We start from the raw sequence: 17,026 nt of genomic DNA, 5'->3' as shown, positions 1-17,026 counted from the left end.
TTGGTCTTATATTAGTTTATTTGATACAATTAAAGGGGTGTTTGAGATTTCTTAGGTGAAGTATGTATTGACTTGTGACGGTTTAACACCAATAATAGACTATTTTAAGTGTTTGAATAAAAGAATAATAAAATAATTTATTGACTTAGTTTTGTATAAATTAATTCCTTTTTTATTTAGGGAGAATTTCCTATATACCCTTATTAAGCTTCAAAATATCGTATTTGCCCAACCTAAAATCTAAATATCATATTTACCCTTCTTAAATTTTAAAATATCGTATTTACCCAAATCTATTTTTTATTTATTTTTAAAACATTTCAGAATCTTTTTTATATTCTAAAATCATTATAACTTATCAATAAACAGTTTGACCATATTACCCTTCACTATTATGCAGTTCATCATCGTCTACTAGATGTTCACAAATCTATGAAAGGATAAAAAACAAACTTGTCAAATACAATAAGTTATACATGCGACAAGATAAAGAAGAAATACTTCAAATGCAATCCTTTGCTTTGCAACATTCAATAATATTGCCTAGCTCTTCCATAGTAAAGGGAAATTTTGACTGTGCAATTTTTAGAATTAAAAAGCCAACCTTTTATTATGTTATAGAATTTGAAATATAAAAATACACATATATTATGTAGTAAAGCTTTTATATTTGAAGTAAAAGCATCCAAAAGCTTCACATATGATGTTTCTGCGATGTGGGTCAAATGCTACATACACCTGCGATTCATCCCATTCAAGAAAATTAATTAGTTTAAAACTATAAAAAATTTCCTCTAAATGTGTGAGATACTTACAGGACTCCTTCATCCATTAAAAAAAAATATTTGTTCCAGTTTTAGGATTTTAAAACATTATAAAATACTAATAAAAGATTTTGACCTACGTATTGTTGTTTTTTTGCTCACAGAAAATGAAGAACAACAATAATCACTCTTTTTTCAACTAAATTTCAATCAATACTACTAAATCAATGAAATAATCTTGAGCAATTTTTGTGTGGAAAATGATGAAAAATTAAGATGAATCGGTATACCCCGTTTAAGAAATTGAATGGCAGTCGGAGATGTAGAAGAATTAGAAATGTGGACTTTCAGTTGAATTCGAAGGGAGAATGGTCAATTTAATTATAATAGGGCTAATATGGTCATTTTATTTATTTTTATAATTAAAAATATTTTAAACCTAATAACGATTTTAAAATATAAAAAACTATTTAAAAAATAGAATAGGGCAAATATGATATTTTAAAAACTTACGAATGATAAATATGATATTTAGAAATTAGGTTGGACAAATATGATATTTTATACGAAATTCTCCTTTATTTATTTATTGTCACTATTACAAAAACTTTAGATAAGTCATACTTCATCATTATACATATAAATGGAATTCGTCAAACACAAACAATTTATCGTCTTATTAAGTTTTGGCGTTTTGGCATTAAATAAATTAATCTAAACATTATTTTTATAAAATTTTGTTTTCATATCAAATAAGCTAAAACATAGATTCTTTTAAATAAGCATTCCCAACACCCTTAAGACTTATGAGACAATGATTTTTTTTTTTTTTTTTTTTTTTTTGTATCTTATGGAAATTATAGCATTTTTTTCCCTTTTAAACAAAATATTTTTGTTTATAAATTATGAAATCTACGGGTATTATTTATTTGTTTGTTTGTTTCTTATTAAAGCAAGGTGAATCATCACTTCGGCTACCTTGTTTATTTTCTAGTTGGCTTTAAAATAAAACCTAAAGTTTAATTAAAATTTTACATAAACAGTGTGTTACGTTACAAAATTTTATTCCATTTAAAAAAAAATGATTTACAAATAAATCATAGAAAAAATCAAGTTACTTAGAAATAGTCCATTAATTCTGTTAAACAAAATAAACTGTTTTTTTTTTTCATTTTATTAAACATTCAAAAATTAGGACCACCACCGCGTAGGCCTTGAACCAGCACCACCACCGCCACCATAGATATGGTGGAGCTTCTTTCTGGTTGGGAATGGAAATATCTGGCATATCATGATTGGTTGTTTGTTTAGTTTGACAAAAATGAGTGTGTTGGTAATTGTTCTCTAGACTTTGGTACAACTCATGTGTATACTTCCTCAGTTTTTTATCACTCTTGAGATACGTAAGGAAGATCATGCATGTCTATTTTTGGCAAAAAAAAAAAAAAAAGTCAATATTCGAGGGAGTGTAAAATACACATAACTAAAAATATCTTATTACGTAGACAACCTAGCTACACAAGCTATTATTTATAAGGTGTAAATTGACGCAAGAAAAATCCCTGTGTCTAAACCACCAACACGACCCAACGCCTGAATCTGTCCCTAAGAATGAATATTCATGTAGACGAACCACTAACACCCGCTGGCCGCGTGTTGGTGCAGCCGGCAATGGATCAGATCATCAACTGTGTTCTCGGACTAGATCGTCCTGTCGGAATACAACTTGTACGATCTGTCATCTCTGATTCTCTCATTATAAACCACCCAAGATTCACCAGCCTTTTGGTCAAAGATAATCATGGCCGTGAACGCTGGAAAAAAGTCGAACTCGACATCGACCGGCATATCATCTTTCTCCCTGACGCCGTTGACGGCAGCAACGATGACGACGAGGCGGCAGTCAACGACTACATCGCCGACCTAACAGTCTCATGTCCGCTCAGCACCGATAAGCCTCTGTGGGAGGTACATATCTTGCCGGCGCACAAGTGCGTCGTGCTGCGTCTCCATCACTCGCTCGGTGACGGAGTGTCTCTCCTGTCTTTGATGTTGACTATGTGTAGAAAAGTCAGCGACGCCGATAAGATGCCGACGATCGAACTACCTCCATCTTCTAGAAGCGACCGGAGAGAGAGTGCCGGAAAAAGATTCTGGAAGTTGCTGAAAATGATATGGTTTACGTTGATTTATACGTTTGAGTTTTTTTTGAGGTCTATGTGGGTTCGGGACAAGAAGACGGTGGTGAGAGGCGGAGCAGGAGTGGAGCTGTGGCCGAGGAAACTGGCCACCGCGAGGTTTAGCCTTGATGATATGAAAATGGTTAAGAACGCCTTCGTAAGCACAGTAAGTTTCATATTTCATTAAAGTAGTTAATCTCAAACTTATAGTTACATATCGAAAACCTTCTATATACATATTAGGGTGGAGGATATCCACTGTTCCAACACCTTCCAACTCACTTTGTTGTCACATTTTCTCCCTTTTCTTTTGTCCACCTCACATCTAATAACACATACAAACTCATATTTCTATCCTTCCCAACCACTCACATTTTATTTTACTTTTTATATTTTAGATTAAAGTTTTACTAATTTAAAACTAAAAAAAAGTATTAAAATAAAAATAAAAGTAGCATTTAATTAAAAATAATACTACAATAAAATGTAAATTAAATCCAAAAAGAACAATAAAATGAAAAGAAAACACACGGTAAATTAAAAGACAAAACAACAAATTAAATCCAACAACAATTATTGTTTTTTTTTTAAATCTAGAGTGATTTTAAAAAATATTTCACATCGCCTCGTATCGAAAATTTTTCATGTTATACTACGAACTCCCGGGCATTTATCGGAAACTACGAACTCCCGGACATTCATCTTGTAGGTGAAATAACATTAAACTTTTTAACTTTTTCCCACATGTCTTTCTATTTAGAAGCAATTTGATGCGGACTCCACTTCTTCCTGTATAAACCATTATATACATCTTTCGACTGGCTAGGAATAACATCCATTTCAAATGAAATTGAATTTAAATTGAATTATTGTGAAAATTAAAAGAATTGGAATGGGATGAAAGAAGATGTGTGGTTTTGAAATATTATAAAGGATTATTTATATGAGTATATGATTTTTTTAAATAAGAGAGAGAGAGAGATTATTTCACGGCTTAGTTAACCCGTAATAACCTTCAATAAGAGATGTCCTCTGTTGTTCAGATTCGTGCCCACGAATACTGTCGGCCATCTACCCTACCCTGCTATGTCGACTCCATTCACCCTTAAGCAACTACATTCTCAAACTTATGTGTGCTTATGGGTGTGAGGTTGCTTAGTTTAATGGTAGACATAATATTAAACAAATGGATATTTATAAAAAGAAAAAATTGTAAAAATGGTTGCTGTGGTATGTATTTTTTTGGGTTTTAGTTCAAACCACGATTTTTTTGGATTGATTGTCATTTTAAGCTTTTTGGTCTCTCTGAATAGTGAAATGACTGTAATGCCTTTCTGATATATTTTTCTTTTTTTTCTATTTAATTTAATGTTTTATTAATTAAAAATATGAGGCCCACCCTCTCTCTCCATCAATTGATCTTCCCAAGAAAATCTTCATATTAGATCAAATATACAATCCAAATGGGGCTTATGTTCAAGAAAAAAATTCATCTTCACTATTTTCATTCAGTTTTCACCTTCATCAGTTCACCAGATCTGAAACTCTCTCTCCTTCATCCGCTAGACAAGACTTCAACAAACTCTACCACATGAAATCAAAAACACAAACCTATAGATCAAAACCCATTCAAACCCATAAATCAAATCCACAAATCAAACATATAAACCAAACCAGAATTCAAACCGAGATATTGGATGATGATAGAGAAAAAGAGAAATCGAGAAGGAGAAAGGAGGATAGTGTCGATGATATACCGTGGTGGTGTTGTAGCAGCCCTGCAGTGAAGGGAGATTGGGGAAGAGGTGGTTTCCGACGATGGGAAGAAGAGATGCGGATGAAGGTGGCTTTTGAACTTCTTCCATCGACCTCCTTCTTCTCTTACATACCCATATTATTCGTCCTGCAAATCAGTCACAGATGAATAAAAGAACACCCAAAACAAATTCCCCATGTCATTTTCTTTCCAATACAAATTTGTGTTTCCAAAAGTAGGACCGTGTGGCAATGACGATGGTGGATGATGAGGAGGAGCAGAACTCAGTGGATAGTAGAGATGGAGAAAAGAGAAGGAGAAATCAGATGGAGAAAAGAGAATGAGAAATCAGAGGAGGACCATCTGTTTCCAGAAGATGATGTGAATTATAGTTTGTTGAATTCATCGATTATCGGCGACTCAGACTCGTCGAAGCTGGAGAATCGACGAATAAGCAGAACTCAGTGGAGATGGAGAAAGGAAAGGGAAATCAGATCTAGGGTTAATAAATATGGGTTTTTTATGAGACAGAGAGAGAAAGAGAGAGACCCTTTTTATTTTTTTAATTATTAAATTGAATAAATTAGTGTTAGATTTAAAAAAGAAATGAAAAAAAAATACCCAAGTGTATTACACTCATTTCACTATTCAGAGGACCAAAACGCAACGAAACTAGCTCAAAATGACCACCAATCCAAAAAAGTCATGGTTTGGACTAAAATCCAAAAAAATGTATACCATAGGAACCAATTTTGCAATTTTGTCATATAAAACTAACTATTTTAATGTACAATTTAAAAAAAATAATAATTTAAAGTTATTTACTAAAAAAATAACCTTTTTTTTTGGAATTTCATACTATTTTATGTCAAATCAAAATATTTTTTCTATTAAAAATATATTTCAGATTGATATTTCAGATTTCAGAAAGAATCTAAAATTTAATATATATATATATATATATATATATATATATATATATATATAGTCTTATTATTAGTATTTGTTTTTTACGCTTTTTTTCAAATACAATGTTGTTTTTTAACGTTTTGCTTATCTTTATATTTTTAAATATTATATTTATTTTATATTGACTTTTTGTTCAAATACGTTACTTAATGGTGTTTTTTTTTTGACATTTTATTGGTTTTTGAGTTATACATGTGCACACACGAGAACCACTTTTAAAAAATCAAGATATTTATCCGATGAAAAACTATTTTTTCGAAAGTCTTTATCCGATTTTTTAAAGATTTTAATAATTATTCATTTCGTTGGAATAAGTTTGAGTTTTAAAAAAACCAGATTATAAAAGGACATAACATAATCTTGTATTAAGTATAGACAAACAAAACGTAAAAAAAAGTATTATAAAAATATATTCAAACAAAAAGTAAAAAATAGAAAAAATCATTTGAACAAAACGTTAAAAAAATGTAAGGAAATAAAACGTCAAAAAGAAACATCATCTCTTTATTTTAATATATATTATTTTTTTATGAGGTTGGCTAAATAAACAAAATATTTTACTAAATAGACACCATAATACTTGTAATAATTAAGTAATGATTATTTTTTATTATTAATATTCCTATTACTTTTTATTAATTGTATTTTTATTTTTAATTTATAAATACTATATAACACACATATTTTAGATATTATTTAGAGATTAAATATAAATAAATACATCATGGCCGTTCTAAACATATTTTGGGTTCAAAACGACAGACGAAAAAAACTCTTAAAATATATAAATTTCATTAACTTTTTTATAATAACTCAATAATTGAAATAAAATTATTCATACTAGCTTCTAAATATAATATTTTCGATTACAAAAATTCATATATTTAAAGAAAAATACTTATTCTAGCTTTTTGAGATACAAAATTATTAATAATATCTTCAAGATCGATATTGTCTAATATATCAATAAAGCTTATAAAATTTTTTGGCTCATTTAAAAGATGAGTCTTGAACGATAGCCTCTATTGTCTACCCTTTCGGATGGGTCTGAAATACATAAACACAAAAATCTAAGAGAAAAAATAGTATATTTTAACTACCCTTCTATTATTATTATTATTATTATTATTATTATTATAACTTTGTAGTAATATATACTTATTTATTACCTTAAAAAATAATTTACATATTTATTGAACATGGTTAATTAGCAATAGTTACAACGTACAATATTGGACGACTAACGAACCACTGTTATTACGAACCAACCCTTAATATAATTTGTAAAAAAGTTCAAACGGTAACCCATGTGAGGACGAATAGCAATAATGCAATGTCTATATATAGTAACATAATGTTAGGACATTATATAGACCAATATTTCATATCACGATGAAAAAACACATAAATTAATCAAAAAATACTTCTCCAAAATTGTCAACACAAAAATTTGTAACTTTGTTTTGGTTTTGGTTTTGTTTTTTTTTTTGTTTTTTTTTTTTTTTTTTTTTTTACTTTCCAAAAACTCGTTATCATGATTTTCTTTTATAAATTTGATTAACTTTTGTACAAATTCTGTGTTCCTTATTGCAGACGATCAACGACGTCCTTTTTGGTGTAATATCATCGGGGCTATCAAGATATTTGGATGATCACTCACCAAAACGTAAATAAACATTCCATTATAGCCTTTCTATTTTATAATTTATATGAATATTCCATAATAAAATTTCCATCTCTTGTAGCTATTAAAGAAGGACTTCGAATCACCGGTGCCGCCATGGTTAATCTGAGGCCATCACAAGGACTCCAGGTTATATACTTCCTAATATTTATTCTCAATTCACTTTCATCACATTGAAAACAAATGTTATGTTACACTAAGATGAAAGTCTCTATACTATTATAGTTGGGTTATGGAATGGTATACATGTAAGAAAAAAATCAAATTAAAGGTCCAATTCTTAGTTTCTTTCATTAAGTCAAACAAATAACCACAACCAATGTTCTCGTTCATTCATTACGTTTTTTTGTTTATTTTATATTGCTATATTACATTTTATATATATATATATATATATATATATATATATATATATATATATATATATATATTATAAAATTGGTGATAGTGAAAGTTAAGCTTCTAAGAATAGTTTAGGTTTTACAACTTCTAGATTTTGTAAAATTATCAAAGTGCCACGTTTTACAACTTCTAGATTTTGTAAAAATATCAAAGTGGCACTGTTAAATACAATCAGACATATCAGCGGTCAAGTTTTACGGTTTTTATTTGAATATTTTTGTTCAGTTATGTTTACATGTTCGTTAGTTGATAATTGTTTATGTTCGTTTATCACATTAATGAACACATGCAATGTAATTTCTTAAACAAACTAACTTAAACAAAAAAATTTATTCATTTATCTGTTTGTGTTAGTTCGTTTGTTCGGTTAACTTAAACGAATGAACATAAACAAAACCTAGTTCGTGTTTAAAATAATAAATTATGAATATTATGACAATTTGATAGGAATTCACTGAATTAATGAAAAGTGGTTCAAAATCAAGGTGGGGAAACAAATTTGCTCTGATGCTCTTACCAATTTATTACCATACAAATGGGTCTGATCCTTTGCAATATTTGAAGAGAGCCAAGATGATGATAGACAGGAAGAAGTTCTCTTTAGAAGCTTTTCTATCATACAAAATCGGTTGCTTTATTATGAAATGCTTGGGACCAAAGGTGAAATAAAATTATCAAATAACTTAATAACTTAATCTTGCATTATGTTCACGCTAATAATTTTAGTTTTCAGTTTGTAAGTTCGATTAATTACAGGATAGCTTGTAACACTAGCTTCACAATTTCAAATGTGATTGGCCCTAGAGAAGAGTTTATGATTGCAGGCGTCCCGGTTACCTACATCAGAACCACGTCTTCAAGCTTACCACATGTAATAATTTCTAAATTGTTAGTATTTTAATAATGAATATATGGTATAAATATTCAATTTAATGATGGTGATTTATTTATTTTTTTATATATCCAGGCAATTACTATGCATATGGTGAGTTATGCAGGAAAGGCAGACATGCAAATTCTTGTTGCTAAAGACATCATTCCTTACCCAGAAAAATTAGCAAAATGTTTCGAAGATGCGCTGTTAGAAATGAAGGAAGCTGCATTGAAAATACGATGTGAATGTTAAAGTACAACACCTAAAGCATACTCATGTACACGTGCCCTGTGCAGGATTGGCTTGGTCAATTTATGTTTATATCCTTTTTCTATTAAATGTCTATCGCTTTTATCTTTCCTAAGTGTAGTTACTTTAAGTGTAGTTACTTTAGTGGTAGAAGTTATCTACTAGTGGTCAGTTTTTCTTCATCTTTGTAAGCCTCATAAGGCGTTTTATATTTATTTAGTCTTCAGTTGTTTAATGTAAAAGTAACTGTGTATCCTCCTGTAACATTATAGAACCAGAGCAGTTTGATTTTAGATTTTTAGTGTATGCAAATTAAAAGATCAAAATACCAACTTGTAATGTAGAATTATATATTATTTGGAGAATAAAGGCTTACAATTCCTGCAAAGAGACTAGTCTAGGAAATGAACGTGGTATTGAACCTTCAAAAGAGTTCTCTTTAACCTCCTATAAGAACATTAATCATAAATTATATTGAAAAGCTCATTGCAAAAAACATGTACATGGCTTGTAATAAAAACCGTTTACCATTGCAAAAAAACATCATCTCACATCTTTTATAGAAACTTAAAATTCAAGTGCATGGTTTCTCATTTTCTTTCTTTCTCTTTTTGTTACAAGCCATTCTATACTTTTGAAAAAAAAAAGCAAACGGGAAACGGTTTTTATTGTTGATCTTTGACTACTTAAATGTAAAGTAACTCAACGAAATGTATGATTTAAGGCCATGTAGATGAAGGCTGGAAACCTGGAGTTCCAGAGACATCTGCAGAGTGGGATGAAGATTGGGGTAATTCAAGATTTTAAATCATCCAAATCGGTTACCTTCCATTTGGCTCTCATCTTCTACCGATTGTTTTATAAATTTAGTCTCTTGTAACAAACAATTTTAAGTTTTCTATACAAACTTTCAAATGAATCTTGATGTAAGAAGATAATATAAGACCCATACTTTGAATCCTTCTTTGATGGTGTCCAATTGACGAAATGAAGGTGAGGTGTGTTTTGCCATCTTTTTGGGTCCCACAAGATGGTACTGTTGAATGCAAATCCTGGCATGTCAATATGATACTGGCCAGAATATGCCAGAATCTATTAATACATAGGATTTATGAGAAAGATAATGGAAGATGGGCTCTGTTATGCGGATAAGCTGTTTGATGTATTGCCTCACTGAGTTATTTGATTTATTTGTATTGATTGTAACATGGATATCAATGGCTATATGAAGTTACATGTGTAGCTGTAGAAGAATTTTTGCCGAGCTTTGGTAAGTGTGACCAGAGTTTTGCCTCTATCGAATATTTCTACAACTTCTTTTTGCTTGAAACATGCAAAATATTACTATTTCTTCAGTGCCACTATATTATTAATTTGCAATCGCACGAGGCTATACATTGTTGTATGTTCTTTGGAAAATCGACATGTAAACGAAAAACCCCATGAACAAAAAAGATGAAACAATGGCATGGGGTGTACCTTATATTTATCTGATTCAAATGTTTGCCATTAGGAAAAAAGTTGACTGGGTATACCTTTTCTAATATCTCGAGCTTAAAGATTTTTGAAGGATTCAATAGCTTTTGGGTGGAAAAATAATTAGATAAAAGTGAGCCATAAATAGTGGGGAAATTAACTTATTAGAATAATTACTTTTACGTTTGTTTTTTTTCCTTTTGTATAGATTTGGTAATCAAATTTGTTAAATATATTCAAGTGTTACCATTATCATCGGTTATCTTAAGTGACAATAAAATTTGTTACCATTGCTTTGGCTCCTTTTTTTTCTATTGAGAAGAGTTTTTCTTAATCAAAAGTAAAAGAGTCTTTGTGCCTAAGTTTACAAAACTAAGAAACCTTTATAGTTATAAGTCATTTTCTTTTCCCTTCAACCCATGTAGGATAAAACAAAAAACACTATTAACCCACTTGTTAATTTCTCCCAAACACCTCGTTTTAACATATAATTTCTCATTTATCTTTAATTTGTTTTGTACATATGGTATATCAAAACGAATGAATTAGGGAGGAGAACGCGAACATATAACCGTTTGTACATTTTGATTATATTTAAGATTCGAAAATTGTGCCCTTATGCCTCCATTATATAAAGAAACTGAAAACAAAAAAAAAAATCATCACATTTGTATGTTAACTCAAAAGAGTGGAATTATACCTTTGAGGATTATCTTATCATCATAAAATTGAATTAATATGTAAATAACAGGAACAGAGATTAGGTTTCTCCTAAAAACTTAAACCATTGAATAACAAAAAAGGAAAGTCAAATCAGTGATTTTGATATATTTCTGGTTTGACAGTTAACTTTGAAAATTTCCATGTTTTATAAAGATAAAATAGTGATTGGTACTTTGGTAGTATCAATAAATGTATAATGATCAAATTAACATCTTATACGCATCATAATATTTAATTTGTACATTTCTTGCCATTTTTTTGGACAATATGCAATCTAATATTCATACATTGTGTCGAAAAAAAATTGATTATGTAATTAGATTTTGGGAAAATGACTTATGAGAGTAATAATTTTTTGGTTTTTGTTCATATTTAGATAACTTTTTAATGCACATTTGAGCATTTAACTTATTAAATATGTTTACATATTAACATTGTTACCGGCTATCTCATTTGACAATAATAACATGTAAACACATTAAATAAGTTAAATGGTCAAATGTATTAAAAAAAAATTGTCTAAATGTAAACAAAACGGAAAGTTAATTACCCTCATAAGTCAATTTCGCCACTTTTAATAGAGATTGTATTTTTCATATTTGTTTGTATTATTTTTCTAAGTGTTATTTTTAAGCATCCATAATGATTTATTATTTATCCTATTTATAGCCTTTTGATTTGATAAATCAATTTTCTACTAATTTAATTTTCGCAAAAACTTACTATCATAAATATTAATTAATCATTTATCAATTCTAAAATTTTCTTTTAAGTTAATAAATATATTTTTATTTTTGTGAAAGATTTTATATAGCATCTTTTATATATATATATATATATATATATATATATATATATATATATATATATATATATATATTGTTTTTAAGCATATGCAATATTTTTAAAGTAAATAGTATGTAAAAAATAAAAAGAAAATATTACTTTGCAAATAAAAAAACAAATATATATATATATATATATATATATATATATATATATAATGTAAATGTTTTAAAATTATTACAACTTTTTTATACTTTTAATTAGAATTTTATAAAAATTTTAATTTTTTTAATACAACGTTCTAAACTTGTAATTCAACAAAAGTATTTTAAAATGTTATAAAATGTATTAAACTGGTATACAAAATTTATGAAATGTTTTTAAAATGTTCTAAAAGAAAGTTTTTTTTTTTGTTTTTTGTTTTTGGAAAGCAACTTCCCTAACGAGGGTTTCGTGCATCGACTAATACCCCGTTGCGAACATGAGACTATGTCTCATGTCTTGGAGTCATTGTAGGTGAACCTCCATGGCCACGGGGGCTGAGTAGTGACAGGATTTTAACATTGTAACATCCTGTTTATTAAATAAATAAATAGATAAAATTGATGAACGAATAGTCGCCCTAAATCCATATTATTTAGTGGGGTGTTGGTTTTGGGGAGCCAAATGTTATAAATTGGATTATACGGGGGTTAAAAAGTAATTTTGGTATTTATTTTGAAAAGATTTTGGAGGCTAAGGGGCTATTTTGTAAGTATTAGACTTAATTTGTAAAGGATTTCGGAAGGCTGGGTTAAAAAGGTAAATTTCGGACTTTATTTGGAAAGAATAATGGAAGGAGGGGTCATTTATGTGATTATGGGATAGATCTTAAAGGATCCGGGTATATAAGCCTAATACCACCGGTAAACCCTAACCCTACTTCACTATTCCCAGTCGTCACCATCTTCTTCATGCATTCGCAGTCGCCATCTCCACGCCATAGCGTGAACCTTTGCTGCTCCGGTCACCGGCAAACTCGAGGACGCAAACCACGACAGACCATTGTCGCCGTCGAAGTCGAAGGGTCGCCACCGTTGCTGCACCGCCGACGACGAAGACGAGTTCTCTTCCTTCTTCCTGCCGACGCGCCACAGCCACTACTCTCTTCGCCGGAAAAGACGAGAGTTAGAACTGATAGTGTGGTCGTGGGAGGGACAGTTGAACCGGCTGCTGTTGGGTTTCGATGTAGCCGTCGCATCCATGCGGCTGTTTCCCCACAAGCTGCTGCCAATCGTCACGACTGCCGCCGATTGCCAGCGCTGCTGCCGTTTACAAGCTCAGCCCACTGCCACCGTCGTGCCCCGCTAGGTTGGTAGTGGTGTTACTGTTTCGGGCGCGTGTGTGTATCTTTGGGTGTGTTTCAGTGTAGGTCACGTGGGTATGTGTTCGTTTGCCCGAAATTCGGAGAAGGCCACCACCACCACGTGCCACCGCCGGCCACCACAAGGGTGGCTGTGTGTGTGTTTTTATTAGTATGTGTGTGTGTGTGTTTTATTTGGATTGAGTTGTAAATTGTAAATGGTGCCCGGAATAATAATAGAAAAATCCATAACCACCACCGTGAGGTGGTGGCTGCCACTTCCTGCCGCCACCAACCGCCGTGTTGGGTGGCAGTGTGCCTCGTTTGCGTTTTGACTCGTTTGGGGATGCTTGGACAAAGTGGGCCCAAAGAAACCCTAATGGGCCCAATGAAACCCTAATGGGCCTAATAAAACCTAATTGATCAAAAGACCTAGCTATTGGGCCTATTGAGCTATGATTGGGTTGGAAACCCTAAATAGGGTTTGGAAAACCGTAATTTTGGGATTATTGGTCTGGACTTATCGGGACCCGCATTTTGGACCATTGGAGTGAAGTGATGACTCAAGCCCGATTTCATTGTATGTTTGGACTTAATGGATTAAGTCCTTAATGGATTAAGTCCTTAATGGGTTAAGATAGAACACTTAATCCTAACCGTCATTTCATATGAAAAACCCTAATTGGGTTTTGGGTTCTTATTGTGCCATTTATTGGACTAAGCTGATGTGGGCCTTTGTGGGCCAATTGGGATCATATTTATGGACTAAGGAAATTATTGGGCTTTAGGATAAGGCCCATTGGAAAGGCTTGGGTCCAACTTGGAAAATTGGGCCATAAGTGGGTCATAATTGGGCCTTGAGGATTATTAGCTACTGGGCCATCAAAATGCCAATTGTTTGGACTAGAATAATTGGTTGGGCCTTAAAGTAAGTCCATGTAGAGGTTTGGGCCCAATTTGGAAAATTGGGCCATATGTTGGGCTTTGGCCCATTACTTGTCTATTGGGCCTTTGGAGTGTGAGTTTGACATTGGGCTTGGAACCCAATTATTAATTGGGTACTGTTTGGTGTTGACAGTTTGGGAATCTGTCATCCAGCAGTTAGAGTTTTATTCGCGGGACTTCAGCAGTGTCAGGTGAGTCTTCTCACCATACCAATGGGTCTAAGGCACCAAGGCCGGCCCATTCAGTTAGTTGTAGTGTTTATTGTAGATTCACTACTGATATGTATGGTATGCATTTATATGTGGTATGCTAGTGATTATGCGGTATGCTATTGACTATAAGAATCACCCTTATATAAAACTCAAAAATGAAAATGATAATCATACCTACATCAATACATCAAAACATCAAAATGAGACTCTAAATCATACCTACATCAAAACATCAGTAAAATCAAAACCACACATCTCTTAATAATCTACCGAAACATCACCAAAATTAAAATAAAAAAAAATGCAAATCAATTAGATAAAACAAAATAAGGGGGAAAATAGATTATGAGAACCAGATCAGTCGCCATCACCCAACAGAGAATTTAAATTCAAAAGTTGAAGCTTCAGGTTTACTATAGTTATTCTAAATGTTTGTGCATCTTCTCTATAACAACCTTAATTTAATCAAGAATATAACATCTTACTCACACTTCAAACAATTTTTAGAATATGGAAAATAGTTTTAGAGAAAGTTTCAGAAGCAGAAGGGCGATACCAATAAGGGGGCATATTAAACCCAAGCTAGCATCAACAGTTATGATTCAGTAATTTATGTCTTCTTACGAGCATCTTTGAATCACAAAGGTTCTTACAATAAAACCTATTAGAGATAAAGATCAACCCTATTCTGTGGCTTCAAGTTTCTTCATTTAAGCCCTAAACCATCAGTCTATGCTACAAACAACACAACAGAAAACCACAAGCAGAAACATAAGTTTATTTAATCAATCCCATGTAAGGAGTAATAAATTAAACAAATCGGAGAAGTACTTCTACGAACCAACATATTTTAACTCATAGAACCCTAAAAACTAACCTGATATCAAATGGTGGACGAGATGTGAGTAGAAACACAAAACATTAGATTGTTTTGATTAAAACAAAATTGAAGCTAATCACTTTGATGGGGGAGATGAAGCAAGAGAATTGAAGAGTAACTATAGTAAACCTTCTAAATCAAAGCATAATTTGAGAGGGAATCGATACCTGGAATTGAATGGGAGCACATATGTCTGTTCCGAGAGATTAGGTAGTAGGAGCTCTATTTATATGCTTAGAGTTTCGAGAGATTAGGAAGTAGGAGCGGTTCGAGGAAGTTTGAAGGTTGAGTTGTGGGGAGATAAAGATGTACTCGTGTGTGCAGGGGAACGTGGGAGGAGTTATAGAGAATGACGAAGGTAGAGATTTAGACACAGGAGAGGAACCGCTGCAATGGAGGTTGAAGAACATGGGGAAAAGTGAACGTTGGGAGAAGGATGAGGGCTGCCAAACTGCCCTAAATTAACTGTAAATAGAGAGTTTACACGGTCGAGATTAAAAATTGAAGCGATTCGACGATTGTAAATGAAAAAACGGTTATTGACTCCCCGGTGTTAATAATATTAGTAATTTGGAGTATGTTCAATAGCTTCCTCAATTTTCACAAGCGCCACATAATATTGGGCTCGTCTGTAATAATACTACATTACCACCAATTAAGAATAAGAATAGGAAATATTATAAAAGTTGAAACTAATTTATATATAGTAGAAACTAACCTGATCAAAATAAAATAATGTTCAAATAAGCGTCGAAGGCGGCTCTTTCTTCTTCCAGGGTAACCACTAGTTTTTTTTTAAGGTCACGGGGAGTGGTCACATTTAACCCATTCAAAAAGTGTTGCCAACTTAGCGGTCACGTCAGTTCCATTACAAGCTCACTATCAAACCACTAACATTTGGAAATGGTTACCACTCTATTTTATTTATCTTTTAATTTTTTTAATTTGAAAAAAGTATTTTTATTTTTATTTTTATTTTGTCTAACTACAATCAAAGAAAATGTCGAAGCTTCAACCAATCATTTTATGCGTCTTCGTTTGTCTCCTATACCACTCCACAACCAACTCACCAGCCTTGGGGGTAGTGTTCTCTAGTGGGTTAGTGTGCCACATAGGAACCCATGCATGGCTTGCCCCCTCAATACCTCTTAGCCTAAGTGATTCTTCCAAGCCATGCACCAATTTTCCAAGAAAATTGGACTCTTAAAAAGGTGAGTATTATGTCAGAATAATTCAAGAAAGTATGAAAAACTTTAACGAGGCATAAACCTTTCGAGGATGATTATACAAGGGAAATTCTATACGTACTTATGAAAATCTTTAATGAGGCACAAACCTTTCGAGGATGATTATACAAGGAAAATTGTATACGTACTGCCTAAAATGCTTAGGTCCTTTGTGAGTGCAATAGTACTTGTTTATCCTTTATGATTTGACAATTTATATGAGTGAGGGTATGCATATACTAGCATTCTAATTTTATTAAAATAAAGAAAAAAAAATAATGATTAAAGAGTTTGAAGAGATTGAAGTGATGGTGGGTTTTATTTAAGTTTTTAGGGTTTTTTTAAGATGTGTTATTATATGGGGAAAATGCTACTGTAGCATATTAAAGTTTCGTTAATTGTCCGGTTTGTTCACTAAAGTAATTTTCTTGCGTAATAGACCGTTAAACTCGTTATTGACCTGTTAATTAAATCATTATTCTCGAATTTAATAGGTTTCCCGGTTACAATGCTGACGTAGCATTAATATTAATTTCTTTTATTGTTTGGTTGCCATTC

General features: G+C 31.7%; 1 protein-coding gene and 2 long non-coding RNA genes across 4 annotated transcripts; 1 reads left to right on the top strand and 2 right to left on the bottom strand.

The window, feature by feature from the left end:
* The first annotated feature begins 2,283 nt into the window (after window positions 1-2,283).
* On the top strand, window positions 2,284-9,181 carry LOC145116900 (wax ester synthase/diacylglycerol acyltransferase 11-like). 2 transcript variants are annotated; one of them, XM_079053205.1, is made up of 6 exons: window positions 2,284-3,110; window positions 7,263-7,335; window positions 7,415-7,482; window positions 8,203-8,415; window positions 8,560-8,626; window positions 8,723-9,181. In XM_079053205.1, exons 1-6 carry the CDS (start codon window positions 2,376-2,378, stop codon window positions 8,782-8,784), a joined length of 1,218 nt encoding a protein of 405 aa, XP_078909331.1. In that variant the 5' UTR covers window positions 2,284-2,375; the 3' UTR covers window positions 8,785-9,181. The 2 variants fall into 2 exon arrangements, with proteins under 2 accessions (XP_078909331.1, XP_078909330.1); XM_079053204.1 differs by having other exon boundaries at window positions 2,287-3,110; window positions 8,489-8,626.
* Window positions 4,366-5,246, bottom strand: LOC145116901 (uncharacterized). The gene is made up of 2 exons (XR_013712369.1): window positions 4,702-5,246; window positions 4,366-4,528 (listed from the first exon to the last, which is right to left on the bottom strand). It is a non-coding gene; the product is annotated as an uncharacterized LOC145116901 (long non-coding RNA).
* Window positions 9,182-14,729: 5,548 nt separating the features above from the next.
* Window positions 14,730-15,822, bottom strand: LOC145116756 (uncharacterized). Its single transcript, XR_013712287.1, has 2 exons — window positions 15,410-15,822; window positions 14,730-15,097 (listed from the first exon to the last, which is right to left on the bottom strand). It is a non-coding gene; the product is annotated as an uncharacterized LOC145116756 (long non-coding RNA).
* Between the last annotated feature and the right edge of the window lie 1,204 nt (window positions 15,823-17,026).

This window comes from Lactuca virosa, chromosome 5, assembly GCF_052849685.1.
Source record: "Lactuca virosa cultivar CGN04683 chromosome 5, Lactuca_virosa_CGN04683_v6, whole genome shotgun sequence".
NCBI classification, from domain to species: Eukaryota; Viridiplantae; Streptophyta; class Magnoliopsida; order Asterales; family Asteraceae; genus Lactuca; species Lactuca virosa.
This window is presented reverse-complemented; position numbering and strand designations above follow the sequence as displayed.